General features: G+C 37.3%; 2 protein-coding genes and 3 non-coding genes across 8 annotated transcripts in view; 4 read left to right on the top strand and 1 right to left on the bottom strand.

Moving 5' to 3' along the window:
• Positions 1-14757, top strand: part of nompC (no mechanoreceptor potential C) — a 30208-nt gene extending 15451 nt beyond the window's left edge. Inside the window, exons 6-17 of one of the 3 annotated variants that reach the window (XM_068294424.1) lie at positions 166-379; positions 446-741; positions 1425-1727; positions 1788-3215; positions 4228-4764; positions 4829-5035; positions 5190-5883; positions 6324-6410; positions 9639-9868; positions 12157-12285; positions 13173-13281; positions 13635-14757. In XM_068294424.1, coding sequence (XP_068150525.1) covers positions 166-379; positions 446-741; positions 1425-1727; positions 1788-3215; positions 4228-4764; positions 4829-5035; positions 5190-5883; positions 6324-6410; positions 9639-9868; positions 12157-12285; positions 13173-13281; positions 13635-13909 — 4509 coding nt within the window. In that variant the 3' untranslated portion in view covers positions 13910-14757. Of the gene's footprint in view, positions 1-165; positions 380-445; positions 742-1424; positions 1728-1787; positions 3216-4227; positions 4765-4828; positions 5036-5189; positions 5884-6323; positions 6411-8945; positions 9158-9638; positions 9869-12156; positions 12286-13172; positions 13282-13634 lie in introns of all 3 variants that reach the window. The other 2 variants (XM_068294425.1, XM_068294423.1) reach the window with 2 other exon arrangements.
• Positions 3270-3340, bottom strand: TRNAG-GCC (transfer RNA glycine (anticodon GCC)). The gene has a single exon. It is a non-coding gene; the product is annotated as a tRNA-Gly (tRNA).
• TRNAG-GCC (transfer RNA glycine (anticodon GCC)) lies at positions 4090-4160 on the top strand. The gene has a single exon. It is a non-coding gene; the product is annotated as a tRNA-Gly (tRNA).
• A 662-nt stretch (positions 14758-15419) lies between the features above and the next one.
• The window catches only part of LOC137581072 (apoptosis-resistant E3 ubiquitin protein ligase 1), a 29325-nt gene continuing 28240 nt past the window's right edge, over positions 15420-16504 (top strand). Inside the window, exon 1 of one of the 2 annotated variants that reach the window (XM_068295235.1) lies at positions 15420-15916. In XM_068295235.1, the coding sequence (XP_068151336.1) occupies positions 15667-15916 (250 nt within the window). In that variant the 5' untranslated portion in view covers positions 15420-15666. The remainder of the gene's footprint in view (positions 15917-16504) is intronic. The other variant, XM_068295236.1, reaches the window with a different exon arrangement.
• Positions 16306-16377, top strand: TRNAQ-CUG (transfer RNA glutamine (anticodon CUG)). Its single transcript has one exon. It is a non-coding gene; the product is annotated as a tRNA-Gln (tRNA).

The raw sequence follows: 16504 nt of genomic DNA, 5'->3' as shown, positions 1-16504 counted from the left end.
TCATGATGACTTTTAAGATGAAACTTTAAGCAAACTTTAAGCCACTGTGCAATGGCCTCTTGAAACTGCAATTAAGAATGAAAATGGGTGGAAATGGGGGCAACAACAACATTTGCATTTTACAAAAATAAACTTCTAAACGGATTTTCCCTATTATATATGTAGGCAACGACGGCCAATGGAGACACGGCCTTGCATTTGGCCGCCAGACGGCGGGACGTGGATATGGTCCGTATTTTGGTTGATTACGGCACCAATGTGGACACACAGAATGGGGATGGTCAAACTCCGTTGCATATAGCCGCAGCTGAAGGTGATGAGGCCCTGCTTAAGTACTTCTATGGCGTGCGTGCCTCAGCGTCCATTGCGGACAATCAAGGTAAAGTTACTTCAACCGACTAACAAGTGAGTCCTTCACCTGCATTTTAATGCCATTTATTAACAGATCGCACACCGATGCACTTGGCCGCCGAGAATGGACATGCGCATGTCATTGAAATACTGGCGGACAAATTCAAGGCGAGCATCTTTGAGCGCACCAAGGATGGCAGCACACTGATGCACATTGCATCACTCAATGGCCATGCTGAGTGCGCCACTATGCTCTTCAAGAAGGGTGTCTATCTGCATATGCCCAATAAGGATGGAGCACGTAGCATACACACAGCAGCCGCCTATGGACACACGGGTATAATCAACACATTACTGCAGAAGGGTGAAAAAGTCGATGTGACCACCAATGTAAGTAGCAGAAGTGTCTTAAGAAAACAATCGGTAGTACTTTATAAAATAATGCTAAATATTCTGAAAGGACTTTAGCAGGTCATTTAATGATTGAAATAATATCCTTAGTATTCAATATCATACCGCTTGAGACATGCATAACTTCTAAAAACTCTCTATCAAAATTGAGATTCTCTAGTTCTTTTCTGTACCTTTTCTCATTAAGAGCAAGACATTGCCGGTTTAAACCATAGCGAGGCCTTTCGCTATTAAAATAAGAGGTTAATTTTCAATGTCTTGAATAAAAACCATAAAAACCAACTCGAATATGTAAATTTAAAGGAACAATTTCATGTTCAAAAGTTTGAGATGGTTGGGAGATCTTGGTCCTTGAGAAACTAGTCCTTGTAGATCTGCAGAGATACACTTAACTTTAAAGCTTGAGCTGAACAATGCAGATTTCAAGAAAGTTTGACATTCGCAGGACTAAACAGATTGCCACAAGTAAGAAGGAGTAAGATATTCTCAAGAGTTATAACATGGGTCAAATAGGTTACCAAAACAATTTTTTCTTAGTTCTTGCTCTGTTTAAATACTTTTGGAAATATTTTATGTAATTGGTTTCATCCATCTAAACCATAAGCCTAGAATTAATTGATCTAACTTCCTTTCAAATAGAGACTTACTTGTTTTTGCTTTAGGACAACTACACGGCTCTTCATATAGCCGTTGAGTCGGCCAAGCCGGCTGTGGTGGAAACACTCTTGGGTTTTGGTGCCGATGTTCATGTGCGAGGCGGTAAGCTGAGGGAAACCCCACTACACATAGCGGCACGTGTTAAGGATGGCGATCGTTGTGCTCTCATGTTGCTAAAATCGGGTGCCAGTCCCAATCTAACGACAGATGATTGCCTGACACCCGTTCATGTGGCCGCAAGGCATGGCAATTTGGCCACATTGATGCAGTTGCTTGAAGATGAAGGCGATCCGCTGTACAAGTCAAATGTGAGTAGATGAAGAAAGTGTCTGTGAAAAATTTCTTATGACTTTTGTTGGTGATTGTAGACTGGGGAAACTCCATTGCATATGGCTTGCCGTTCATGTCATCCAGAGATAGTGAGACATCTAATTGAAGCGGTCAAGGAGAAACATGGTCCGGATAAGGCGACGGCCTATATTAACTCAGTAAACGATGATGGTGCCACAGCACTGCACTACACATGCCAAATTACCAAGGAGGAGGTGAAAATACCCGAATCGGATAAGCAAATAGTTCGTATGCTTCTGGAAAATGGAGCGGATGTTACGCTGCAAACGAAAAACGCACTGGAAACGGCGTTTCACTATTGCGCCGTGGCAGGCAACAATGATGTGCTTATGGAGATGATCTCGCACATGAATCCCACTGACATACAGAAGGCCATGAATCGGCAATCGTCGGTGGGTTGGACCCCATTGCTGATTGCCTGCCATCGAGGACACATGGAGTTGGTCAACAATCTTTTAGCGAATCATGCCAGAGTCGATGTGTTTGACACCGAGGGACGTTCGGCCCTGCATTTGGCCGCAGAGCGGGGATATCTGCATGTGTGCGATGCCCTGCTGACTAACAAGGCCTTCATCAATTCGAAATCGCGAGTGGGACGTACCGCATTGCATTTGGCGGCCATGAATGGATTTACGCATCTGGTGAAGTTTCTAATCAAGGATCACAATGCGGTGATTGATATCCTGACGCTGCGTAAGCAGACGCCCTTGCATTTGGCGGCAGCCAGCGGTCAAATGGAAGTTTGCGAACTTCTACTCGAACTGGGAGCAAATATCGATGCGACCGACGATTTGGGACAGAAACCCATACATGTCGCAGCACAGAACAATTACTCAGAAGTGGCCAAACTATTCCTGCAACAGCATCCATCGCTGGTGAATGCCACTAGTAAGGATGGCAATACCTGCGCCCATATCGCTGCCATGCAGGGTTCGGTGAAAGTGATCGAGGAGCTGATGAAATTCGATCGATCTGGCGTGATCTCGGCTAGAAATAAGTTGACCGATGCCACGCCCTTGCAATTAGCTGCTGAGGGCGGGCATGCGGATGTTGTCAAGGCCCTGGTGCGTGCCGGAGCCTCGTGTACGGAAGAGAATAAGGCTGGCTTCACCGCCGTACATTTGGCTGCCCAAAATGGGCATGGTCAAGTGTTGGACGTACTGAAAAGCACCAACTCTCTAAGGATCAATAGCAAGAAATTGGGTCTCACGCCTCTCCATGTGGCTGCCTACTATGGCCAAGCGGACACTGTTCGCGAACTCCTCACAAGTGTTCCGGCCACAGTCAAATCAGAGACTCCAACGGGTCAGAGTTTATTCGGCGAACTGGGTACGGAATCTGGTATGACGCCGCTACATCTGGCCGCTTTCTCGGGCAACGAGAATGTGGTGCGGCTGCTTCTCAACTCGGCGGGCGTACAAGTGGATGCAGCAACCGTTGAAAACGTGAGTCCCCCAAAAAATAGTATAAATAGTTCCCAAAAGCAAAAAATTTCATATTGCATCGGCCGGGAATCGAACCCGGGCCGCCCGCGTGGCAGGCGAGCATTCTACCACTGAACCACCGATGCTCTTATACTAGTTCGGTAAAACGTTGTCAATTTAAATTTCATGAACTAATTTGAATGAACCATGATTTTTTTGATAGCTCGACAATTTATTGTCTATTTAAATTTTGAAATGTTTAAATTTATTATCAATTTTCATTAGTTTATGTCGAATCCATACAAGATAAGGTAAGAAGACTATGACAACAGACCTAGAGAACGTTAGCAAATTTTTCCGCATGGTAACTATAAACTACATGAGATTAAAGCTAAAACTATTCGAGTCAAAGAAGAAGAAATTACAAATACATACTAAAAATTAGATAATACCTTAAGGAAGCATCCTAAGCAAGGATAGATAAAAAATGGGCCAAAAATAACGAATCCTAATCTTAATTAAGTTAGCTAAAATTCTGATTAGTGGATTTCCTCTTCTTAAATGCTTAGGAGTCGATCGTAAGGGAAAAAATATGGAGAACAAAGATCCCTTCTATACTCATCTATCTTGAATACTATTCTTTTACCCGCTCTTACCTTGAGCAATTGTAAATAGATTTTAGTATATTTTATTTAAAGAATCTGTCTTAGCAGTTGCCTTACTTAATCTTAAATATAAATTAATTAATTTCTTATCAATAAACACTTTTTATAAACATAAATAAAGAGATGCCGGCCGACCAAAGTAAAATGGAAAATTGTCAAACTGTAGCCATTATAAATATATTATTAAAAGTTAATTTAAATTCTGCAATTTTAGCCGATCAAATATAAGAGCATCGGTGGTTCAGTGGTAGAATGCTCGCCTGCCACGCGGGCGGCCCGGGTTCGATTCCCGGCCGATGCAAAATTATATTTTTCCTTTTTGAAGCATTAAAAATAATTCATATTTTTGTTTTCCACTTTTTTTTTAGGGCTACAATCCGCTCCATTTGGCTTGCTTCGGCGGACACATGTCAGTGGTTGGTTTGCTTCTGAGTCGATCGGCGGAACTCCTCCAATCCACGGATCGTAATGGCCGTACTGGCCTCCATATTGCTGCCATGCACGGCCATTTCCAGATGGTGGAGATTCTGCTGGGTCAGGGCGCAGAGATAAATGCAACCGATCGTAACGGTTGGACGCCACTGCATTGTGCTGCCAAAGCCGGTCACTTGGATGTGGTCAAGCTGTTGTGTGAGGCGGGTGCCTCACCCAAATCGGAGACGAATTACGGTTGTGCTGCGATTTGGTTTGCTGCCTCCGAGGGTCACAACGAAGTCTTACGCTATCTGATGAACAAAGAGCATGATACCTACGGCTTAATGGAGGACAAACGATTCGTTTACAATTTAATGGTTGTGTCCAAAAATCACAATAATAAGCCCATACAGGAATTTGTTCTTGTATCGCCAGCGCCAGTGGATACGGCAGCCAAATTGTCGAATATCTATATTAATCTCTCTACAAAAGTAAGTCCAGACAATGTATTTCTTTCTATACATATATATTAAACATTGCATACTTTTCTTGTAGGAGAAAGAGCGAGCCAAGGATCTTGTGGCCGCTGGTAAACAATGCGAGGCCATGGCCACAGAATTATTGGCCCTGGCGGCTGGTTCCGATTCAGCTGGAAAAATTCTACAAGCCACCGATAAACGAAATGTGGAATTTCTCGACGTTCTGATAGAGAATGAGCAAAAGGAAGTCATTGCACATACCGTAGTACAACGTTATCTTCAAGTGTGTAATCAAAATATATAATTTTGAGTGCATTCAGCAGAATAGTGTTTGACTCTTGTGGGTATTCGATCATTGTTGGGCTCTATTCTGCTGATTGTGCTGTTCGATTCCTACGCTTCAAGCATCTCTAATTGATCTTCCTTTCCATGTTTAGGAACTCTGGCATGGCTCATTGACTTGGGCCTCATGGAAGATTCTGCTGCTTTTGGTGGCCTTCATTGTATGTCCGCCCGTCTGGATTGGCTTCACCTTTCCCATGGGCCACAAGTTCAACAAGGTGCCGATTATCAAATTTATGTCTTACCTCACCTCGCATATTTACCTCATGATACACTTGAGTATTGTGGGCATAACGCCCATTTATCCAGTGTTACGTCTCAGTCTGGTGCCGTATTGGTATGAAATTGGACTGCTCATTTGGTTGAGTGGTCTACTTTTGTTCGAGTTGACGAATCCATCGGATAAATCGGGCCTGGGCTCGATCAAAGTCCTTGTGCTACTGCTGGGAATGGCTGGAGTTGGTGTCCATGTGTCGGCCTTCCTGTTTGTCTCCAAGGAATATTGGCCCACCTTGGTCTATTGTCGGAATCAGTGCTTTGCATTGGCCTTTCTCCTCGCTTGTGTGCAGATTTTGGATTTCTTGTCGTTCCATCATCTATTCGGACCATGGGCCATTATCATTGGTGATCTCTTAAAGGATTTGGCTCGCTTTTTGGCCGTGCTGGCCATATTTGTGTTTGGCTTTTCCATGCACATTGTGGCGCTGAATCAATCGTTTGCCAACTTTTCACCCGAGGATCTCAGAAGTTTTGAGAAAAAGAATCGTAATCGTGGCTATTTTAGTGACGGTAAGTCCAGACGTTTGCTTGGCTTTTCTTTTCTGATCTTTTTTATGTTTTTGTTTTGATTTGTTTTACGGAATGTTTAAAGTTTTCAATGTGTCTTGATAAGTATCTGTAATCAATGCCTATATAAGTGACACCTCTGTGTGTGTGTATGTACGTGTGTGTGTGTGTGTGTGTTTGTGTACGCTCAATGTTCCACCAAATCGAAATACAACCACAAAATACAACAATTGCATGCTCTACAAAAACAAATTAAAACCTTCCAACCAAAAATAAAACCAATGTTAACCCAAAATCAGTATCCCAATCCGACCCCCTCAATTTCTGAATCCTTTTTGATGTCGCATTGTCCAAACACCTCCGCCCCCTTGTCCCACCACCTGCCACCTTTTCACCACCTGCTCGTGCTCGTTTACTAATTAAATTCTCTATATGCCATCCAGATGATATGCCCACCCCCAGACCTCCGCCCGTGGAGAATTATGTCGATAATCGCTTCAGCGAATTTCGTCGCAAACACAAAGATGATCGTAAGTCAGCTCTCAACTTACTAGCTACTCCTTACCCGTACTTACCCAATTGTTTGGTGGATTACACCACACAGCATATTCCTACTATTTACCAATTTTTGCCTTCAATGTTGTGCGTACCAAAAACCAAAGAAATACTCGTTTTACTACTCGTACTACCATTTTATTTTCCAGTTCTAATGGAAAAAGCAAGACAAACCAAACCAAACAAAAACAAAACCCGTTCGCACCCATCCGTTTAACCACCGTTGTTGTAAGCCTTGCTCGTTTATGTTCTATTCGTTTTGAGGCATGATACTCTACCATGATGGCCACGGCAAACAAATACAAAAATACCCAATAAACCAATAATCCAAGTCCTAAGTTTTGTGCATCCTTGATGTTGTGGATCAATGTTTTCATATACATAGGTATCATGTGTTAAAAAATATCATTTAAATCTAATGATTTCTTCCTTCGTTTTCTTATTGTTTGTTTCTTTAATTCTTTGTTTCGGTTTTGTAATTTGAAAGCATGTTTGTGTTAAAGATAGAAGTAGGTACTTAGAAACTAGATTTTGTTAAGCAGTTTTATATATGCTTTAGATTAGTAGTCTTCTCTAGATCAATTAGATGTCTATTTATAAATTACAGTTTTCTAATTTCATGTTTTTGAGTTTTGAAAATGAATAACTTTGGATCGTGAATCAGCAAAGACTATATTTTATATAAGCCCGTTTTGAAGTGATTTACTTAGCAAATTTCTACATAGGCCAATCTTCAATTCTTGAACTAAACTACTTGCTACATTTAGCTTATTTGCAAAAACAAATGTCAAGAAGGATTTTTTTTAGTTAAATCAGAGTAAAATAGCTTAGAAGAATAATAAATACTACTAATTTTTCTAATTCATTGAATGAGGTATGCATAATATTGCATAAAAGTCAATTTCGAAGAAAAAATTTCATGCATATTTGAACATGTTGAAAGAAATACCCAACATTTAAGATTTTTTTTTAAAATTAATGATTTCAGAAGAGCGAAAAATAAAAAGACATTGTTGGGTGTTATATAAAAAGGACAAATTCCCAAATCTGCCAGAACAAATGCTCAAACTTTGAAAACTTCTTCCAATACCAAAATTAGAATAGATAGAAGTAAAATGAAAGGACAATGTTCTCGTAAACATATTTTAGGCATTTTTCAATACTATTAAGAAATCATTTCACAGTCACTTGATTGACACAGTTCAGAGCTGTTTGAAACTAAAATAAGTAAAGAATTGAATATAACTAAATCTTTAAGAATTAAGAACTTCTAATAGAATTTATCTCTTTTTGGATCACCATAAAATTACTAGTTTCATTTGGCTTGGAGTTGTTTAAAACCAGCTTTGGATAGATCAAAATTGACTTTTTCTCTTTAGTAGCTTTCGCTTCGATGGCTTGTTCCCAAATATATACAGCTTTGGCTTTCTAGGGACAACCACACAGGTTTTCTCTCTATCAAAATCCAAAATGTCATTTATTAGGTTTTCCCTCCAAAAGAAGAAGAAAGTGAAACTCCTAACGAGTTTTGCAGTAAGTTTATAGAGCATGTCAAAATAATAATAGTTACAAAACAATTTTTCAAGATTACAACGAAAACATAAGTGTGTATAATATAATTCTCAATTTGACTATAGATGTTCCATACAATAATGACTTCTTTTGAAAGATTCCTCAAGCACTCTGAGGCATTAAGTTTTATGCTAATTTATTTCTGTATTAGATCATTTTGCAGATGTATTTGATATCTCTTTAATTCGATAAAATGATCAGTTACTATGACAGTTGTAAAACTTGATTATTCTATTAGAAAAAAGTATTGCCTACATTTTGGCGCTTCGATAATAGCTGCCCAGTTTGCTTATTTGTCTTTAATTGTACGTTTTTAAACGGGGAGAATTACAAATTCAAGGTTTTAAAATGTGATAGGTTAATTAAACTTTTTTTTTGTTCTTTTTTTTTAGTTTTCAGTTTATGTTTGCGATGTGTATATCAATCAAATTTCCCATTAGAAACGTGTAAAAAAAAAACCCAACTAAATTTCAATTACTGCATGTTGATGTTTAAAACTTAAAACATAAAATTCAAATAAATAATCAGCTACCTATATATTCGCTCCTGCCAGCGGCTTTCAGCTTGCGCCGCTTGCCTAACAATCCACCGAAATTCTCTGCACAAAACCCAATGAAACCAGTCGAATCGACTCGAATCGAACTCGATGTCGAATCGTTGAAATTTCAATTAAACCAATAAAGATCAAATCCAAATTGCGAACGTGTTTGCTGCTAAATGCTGAGAGCACCATTCACCCAAAAATAAATATTTAAATGTTATCAACTTTCTGCACACACGCCTGTGCCAATAATATATATGTACGTACTCCTTATGTATAGCTAATTAGCATATGTACATATGTATGTACATACATATATGTGTGTGTATATGTATTTCGATACTAATTCAGTCAATTCCAAAATTGTTCGCCTGTGCCACATTCGGCCTTCGGTTAGGACCCATGACGCCATTTTTGGCTTTCGAGCGTCTATTTTTCGCCGTTTTCGGACAAACGACCACCCTGGACATCAATCCCATGCGACACTTGCGTCCCGAGTGGACCGAGGTGCTCTTCAAATTTGTCTTTGGCATCTATTTGTTAGTGTCTGTGGTTGTACTAATTAACCTGCTAATTGCCATGATGTCGGATACTTATCAACGCATTCAGGTTTGTATTGATTGAATGCCAACTAATCTATTTGTGTGTTTTTTTTTCCTTTTCTTTTTTGGTTTTTTTACGCTTCTCTCTTCCCAACATATTTCCCAATCTCTTATGCTTTTAAAACGATATATACAAAAAAACAAACAAAATACTTGATGACCAACAACCCCCAACCAAACCGACAAACAAACAAAATTTTTAACCACAATTGGCGGAATCGAACTTGAACGTGTGTTTCCTGTTCTGCGGTTGGACTAAATGCTTCGGATTGACCAACCCGCAAATCTATTCCAAATGGGCGTCCGTTATCTTTTTATTTTTCAAAATAAATATCTGCTGTGCTTGCCCTGTGTGCTGTGTGTGTGTGTGTGTGTGTGTGGGTGTGTATGGGGGTGTTCTGTTGCTTGGGTCTGTGTGTCTGTGTCCTTGTCATTGGCATTTGGCTCGGGGCTCGGGTTAATCACGTTTAAACGACACGACGACACAGTGCGCATGCATCCGATTAACTCATTCGAGTTATTATTCTTCGCCGTGTTTGGTCAGACGACGACCGAACAGACGCAAGTTGATAAAATCAAAAATGTAGCCACGCCCACTCAACCATATTGGGTTGAGTATCTATTCAAAATTGTCTTTGGCATTTACATGTTGGTATCGGTGGTTGTGCTCATTAATCTGCTGATTGCTATGATGTCAGACACCTATCAACGTATTCAGGTAGTATTTATGCTAATGGCGCTTTATTAATTATATATAACAAATAACATCTTTTAAACAAAAAAAAACTTTTTATTATATACATTTGCCTCTAAATAATTCTTATTCTAGTCATAAGCATTATGTATTTATATAACCATTTTAATATTAATCAATAAGTCTTTTTTTCAGCAACAACAACTTAATTTCTATAGTTGTAGATAAATCAGATGATTATTCTCGGATTTTTTTTGATTCGCGTACTATAAGCCATAATTATAGGCGAGTGATCAGAATTTAGGTCCAAACTCTCTGAGATAGCAAGATTTTGCTGTGGGATTCCATTATAAACGACAAAATCCATTAGGTCAGGAATTTTACTGGGATCAGTGGGCCAATATGTAGGTTTACCGGTTGATAAGACACTGAGGCCATTATTTCTCAAGCATTTATAGAGCTCCTTGCCTTTAGGGTTTGCCAGTCTCGAGCCCCACCAAGGGTGCTTCGCATTATAGTCTCCACCAGCAATATACTTTGTTCCAAGTTTTATGAAGAACTGCTTGTAATCTATCTCTTTAACAATAAACCTTGGAGGGAAATATATGGCAGTAACAATTAAGTCAGCATGCATACATTTGACTTTGAGATCTCTCTTATGGGATCTAGAGTTTCATATATTATTCCATTTTTAACAATTAGTGCCGCCCCGCCTTGGCGGGATGGATGATTTGCACAGTAAATCTCATATCCTCTCAGTTTAAAAAAGGATTTGTTTGTAAAGTGAGTCTCAGATATCAACATTATATCAATATCATTTAGCTTTATACATCTGAATAGCAAAGAGATATATTGAGAAGTAATGCCATTATAGGCTAAGGGATATTCCATGACGGGTAGTTAAAAGCTATTTCAGAACCCATTCAAGTTTTTTGAAGATTTTAATTCCCATTTCCTCCACTATTATTCGATGTTAAATTGAATGAAATGTGAAGATTTACCCACTAAACTATGCAATAGGCAGTCCAAAAAGTCACTTTGTTGATGTTTCAAAATACTTCTGAAATGAAATAAGTAATTCAAGTCACAAGCTTGCTTTATAAATACTTGTTTTGCTACAGGACATTCGAAAAGTTTGTTGTAAGTTTTAGAAAACAAATCGTTTGCCACAAATCACAAGTTTTCATGTAAAATTTGATTTAAATAGTGCATATTTTCATTTGAAATAAATTTGTTCCAGTTAAAGAAATAAATAAGGCGATATTTAAATTTCAAAAGGATTCCGAGTTACGTTTGAAGACGATTCAGAGTTAGGAAATAACTTCTAATTTCAAAAGGAAATTGGATTACCTTCTACAAAACTCATTAACCAACACTTGAACGGCGCCTTTATAATGTTTAAAACAATTTGAAAGCCTCCAATTTAGACATTTTTCACCTTGGATTTTTCAATTAAAGTCTGTTGAGAGATTTTCATTGAGTGTGTTAATTATAAATTCATTCCATGCGAAATCGGTTTACAATAAATAATTCTCTTCTTTTGTGGCACATTCTGTAGATCCATCAACTGCCCAGACTTGCAACTTCCAGGTTTTTTCAGAACTTCTCAAAATGTAGTCATCTCAGAGATACAATCGATTTAAATTGTATCTTCAAGATAGAAGCATACACAGTGACCTTTTAATTAGTTTAGATTGCCAACGATTAAATTATAGTCTGTGACCAGCTTTTGCTTAGCTTTAGAAAACCAATAAAACAAAAAAACAATTAGCAGCGCCAAAACTAACAGCTTTTTGTGTCCCAGTGTTGAAAAACAAATGTACCAGTGTTCCAGTGCTCAGTGTTGACTAACTAAGTAATATGCATGCTTCTTAAAAACAACTATATGAATCCTACAAAGTCCCTGCATGTTTTTGTGTTCTATATTATATAAATATCTGTCTGTGCGTGTTTAGTTTAGGCTAAGTCTATTGCAAAAAAATATACCAATAAATGTCGCCAGGTTTTGTATAACAATTTCTCTTCTTCTTGTGAAATTGCCATCCAAAACAGGCGACTACATTTGTATATTTCTATTTTAAAAACAACCTTTTTTTGCAGCGCTTAAGTTATGTATTTGAAAACTACAAAAAAAATAATGTCAAAGTCTTTCAACTCATTGCCAAAACTCATGCGTCTATTTGTGTTTCTTGTTCTACTTCTTTTCGTCTCCATTCCTCGCCCTTTTCAACATCATCATCTGTTCATCATAACTCATCTCCATCATAATACATGTATGAAATGAAAAAAAACAAAAACCTATGAAATACTAGGCCCAATCCGACATCGAATGGAAATTTGGCCTGTCCAAGCTTATACGCAATATGCATCGCACCACAACAGCGCCATCGCCGCTTAATTTAGTTACCACCTGGTTTATGTGGATCGTCGAGAAGGTCAAGGTAAACAACCATCCAAACAACAAAACAAAAGTGAAACAACTATCCAAAGCTATCTCTATCTAATGAACTATAACTAACAGCGGGACACGTTTGTAGTTTTGCTAACAACGACCTTTTCCCCAACCCATTTAAAGCAATTTGGCAACAACCGCAAAAAATGAATAAATAAATGAAATCCACAATATTTTTATTTAACAGAATGCTTTAAGTGTGTTGTCTTGTGTCCTGTCGTAGTCTAGCACATCCTGTCGAGCACTCTCTGTGATATTTCTATATAATATGCACTTTGCACTTTAACTAGCTTAGTTATTCAGTGTTTGGCAAAGGAAATTAATCGTTTTGATATTCATAATTACTTTAAGAAGGATAAGATGAGATTTAATTGAAAGTCCTTAATGAATCGAATACAAAAAGTTTAGATTTTATAATAGAAATAGTTTTATTTTTTAATTTTCGTTGATAATCGTCTAGATAGAAATATTTCCCGAAGTTCGGATAAAGTTTCCACTGATCTTAAGACATTTGTTTTGGGTCTTTGGTTTTTGATTATCACTTTTCTTACTTTCTTTCAAAACCTTTCAAATAAGTTTTCATTCTTTTTTCTGAGTAAAAACAAAGAAAATTCAAAACGAATACAAATATTCGAGAATGCATTTTTGAATCCAAATGTCCTTTGCCAATCATTGTCTGCTTTTGGTTTTTGTAAATATATATTTAAACTAAATGCTGATTGCTATATGTATTTATAATTGTATTTGTTGTCTCTTGTCTTGTATGTGATTGAAAATGTCCTGTGTCTTACCCCCCTCTGAACAAAAACAAAAAATTAAACCATATCAAAATGCAAAAAACCAAAAAAAAACTGAAACAAAAACAAAACACAACAGGCACGCATGAAGAAAAAGAAGCGTCCAAGTCTGGTACAGATGATGGGAATACGTCAGGCCAGTCCACGTACGAAAGCAGGCGCCAAATGGCTATCGAAGATCAAGAAAGGTGAGACATGTATGTATCGCTGGCAGAACTTTCGTATGTACTAACTAACTCAACACTCCTGGAGCAAATGTTGGTCAAGTGCAAGAGTTTTGTAGCTAACAGCGTCTCCCTCTGTCCCTCCTCTCTCAAATATCTCTACTGTCATCAACTTGTAAGACTTTTTATCAACTGTCTCTCTCTCTCTCTCTGTCTCTCTCTGTCTCTCAACCTATCTGTGTCTATTAAAAACATTGGCTCGCTCTAGCTCAAAATTTAACATTTTCCAACTTCCAACTTTCAAACAATTTGAATTCAATTTCAATATTATTTGTGTCAAATTTTTAATGTTTTATTTATGTCTTCTTACAAATTAGACTCGGTGGCCTTATCGCAGGTTCATCTATCGCCGCTTGGCTCTCAGGCCAGCTTCTCGCAGGCAAATCAGAATCGTATTGAAAATGTGGCCGATTGGGAGGCCATTGCCAAGAAATATCGAGCTCTGGTTGGCGATGAGGAAGGAGGTTCTCTGAAGGATTCGGATGCTGAGAGTGGCTCCCAGGAGGGCAGCGGTCAGGCGCAACCGCCTCAACAGGTGGGCAACAGAAGAGCCGCCGCCATAAAGGCCGCTGCACCGGAAAAAAAATCTTAGAACCATTTAAGATCCTGTAGTTTTATAATTTATTTTTATTAACTTAATCACAACAGAAAAGAGTATTTTGTGTTTTAGATTGTTTTAATTTTACAGCTCGAAAGGAATGCGAATTTGTTGAATGGCAAAGTTTATAATATGTCCTTGCAATTCCCAACGAGTTGTAAGAGATGGCTTCGAATGTGGCTTAGTAAGGGAGTTTAGAAATTAATATATGACTAATCCTTTGATAATTCCCAAACTAAGCCTTGTTCTTGGCAGAGTTTTAGTGTGGTTTCTGTCCCTTTTTTTTTTGTTACTAACTAAATTTCGATTGCAGGTTTAAGCTTCCCACTTCGCTATTCTGTTCTGCTCTACTCTACTCTACTCTACTCTACAAAAATCTTCTCTTCCAACTATCCTTCTCCTATTCTTTCCCCCATGTCTCTAAACTACTACTACTAAACTACCTTCTCGTCTATTCTGACCGCCTGTTCTATACTTTAAGTTAACTTTAAGTGTATCCTAATGCGTAAGCTTAACCTTCCTATGACTCTAAGGTATAATTAATTTAGCTAGAATATTGAAATTGTTTTTGGTAAACTTTAAGCCTCATTCTGATTGAGTTCTTTTGATATTTGATTTAGACGAGAGATGTGTGAAACCAAACAATTTTTACCCCAAAAGAAAAAAACCAAAACAAAAACCAACTAACAAAACAACAAAACAAGTTTTCCATTGTCGAAATTTTTATTAAAATACTTAAGTAATTTTAATGGATCCTTTTTGGACATTTTTAAATGGAACTTCCTAAGCATTTTATAATTAAGCTGATTTTGTAATAGTTACTAAGTGAAAAACCAAGCAAACTGGGCAAAAATATAAAGAACGAACCATTAACTTCACTTGAATTTAGTAAAAAACTTCGTTTTTTTTCATACAACATTTTTTTCATTAGAACAAATTTGGAAAATGATCAAGATTAAAACAAAATTATTTCTTTACTTAGCTTTTTCTTTTTTTATATATTTATACATTTAAGAGATCTATGCCTAAAAATTTGTTAAATGTACTTATCTGTAAATAAATAGTCATATTTGAAAAAAAAAACATTGAAATATATTTATTTAAATATTTTACCATGGTGATATTAATTGAAAATTATTCCAATATATAAGAAAGGTTCTAGGAAATTTAGTCGTAAAGGTGTCCAGCATCTCGGATAAAGCAAAAAGGTTATAATTTTTTATTGACATGGCCTCTATTTAAGATCTTTTGGTATGAGTTTCAAATATCACAAAGATACATTTGATATACTTTTTATCTATACCAAAATACAGAAGGAAATTAAGTCTGTCCCAATGTGCAATTCATTTACCCAAAAGTATGCTAAACATATTGAAAATTTAAAATTGGCGGCATCGTGCTTAAAATACTGGGAGAAAAAATAGGGGGAGCTGCCAGAAAGCTCGAATCGATAAGAACGATAAAATATATATCTATGCATTTCCCACCTCTAATATAAATAAAAATATATAAAACTAGAACAACAAAAGTTTAAATTGAAGTGCATCTTGCATGCAAATGAGCGGAATGAATTGATTGTGCCACAAGTTAAACAACAAATCGCTTGGGAGATGCTCGTCGTTGGTGGATGCTGCAGTTCCAGTCGAAAGTGCGCGCATTGTTTATTGTTTTCGTTTTAGTTGTCAATAAGATTTAAAAAGAAAAGCAATTTCGCATTTACATTTACATGTGCCAATTGAATTGTTTTGATTATGTTGAAACGTTCGTTAAAAGTTTTAGTTGCCATTGTTTTGAGTTTAATGTTTACGATATCCTTGGTGAAGATTGTTTTATTGATTTGGTCCTGGTTGCAACAAACAAGCAACAACTATAATAGCAACAACAACAACAGCAACAACAATTATAACTACAACAACAACAACGAGGACATAGCCCTCACTGTGGATGAATGGTTGGATTCGGTGCAATTGTCAAAATATAAGCAACTCTTCTACGATAAAGGTGAGTGCCAATTGTTCATAAATAAAGCACCTTATCGTAGGTCAAAAAGTTGTTTTCATTTGTTTATACTTAAGTCCCCCCTTTTAGACATCCAACATTACCATTTCTCTTCATTCACTCACGTGTGCGAAAAGTTTTGGCGCTCTGTTGGCTGGCCAGTGCTTAAAAGCTCAAAAAGCTCACCTTTCAGTTGCATACTATTAACAAAATATAAATGTAGAGAGAGATAAAAAAGAACAAGCATAACAGTTAAAAATACTTATAAATGGATAATTCATAAGCAATTGTTAACGAAATGTGAATAAATATTCTTTAATGGTATGACGAGCCATATTTGAAGCAAATGCCATTTAGCCTTCAAGTACAACTTTGCTCATCTCTTGCTTCAGGGTTCCATGGTGTAATGGTTAGCACTCAGGACTCTGAATCCTGCGATCCGAGTTCAAATCTCGGTGGAACCTAAGTAAGAAAGTTTTATTTTTTTGTTTCCATTTATAACTTTATATTATTTTTTTTATTGACTGCAAAATATGTATATACCAGGTGTATACTTACCTTCTTGATTTGATTTATGATTTCAAATTGAAG

This window comes from Drosophila tropicalis, unplaced genomic scaffold (genome assembly GCF_018151085.1).
Source record: "Drosophila tropicalis isolate 14030-0801.00 unplaced genomic scaffold, ASM1815108v1 contig_845, whole genome shotgun sequence".
NCBI lineage: Eukaryota > Metazoa > Arthropoda > Insecta > Diptera > Drosophilidae > Drosophila > Drosophila tropicalis.
This window is presented reverse-complemented; position numbering and strand designations above follow the sequence as displayed.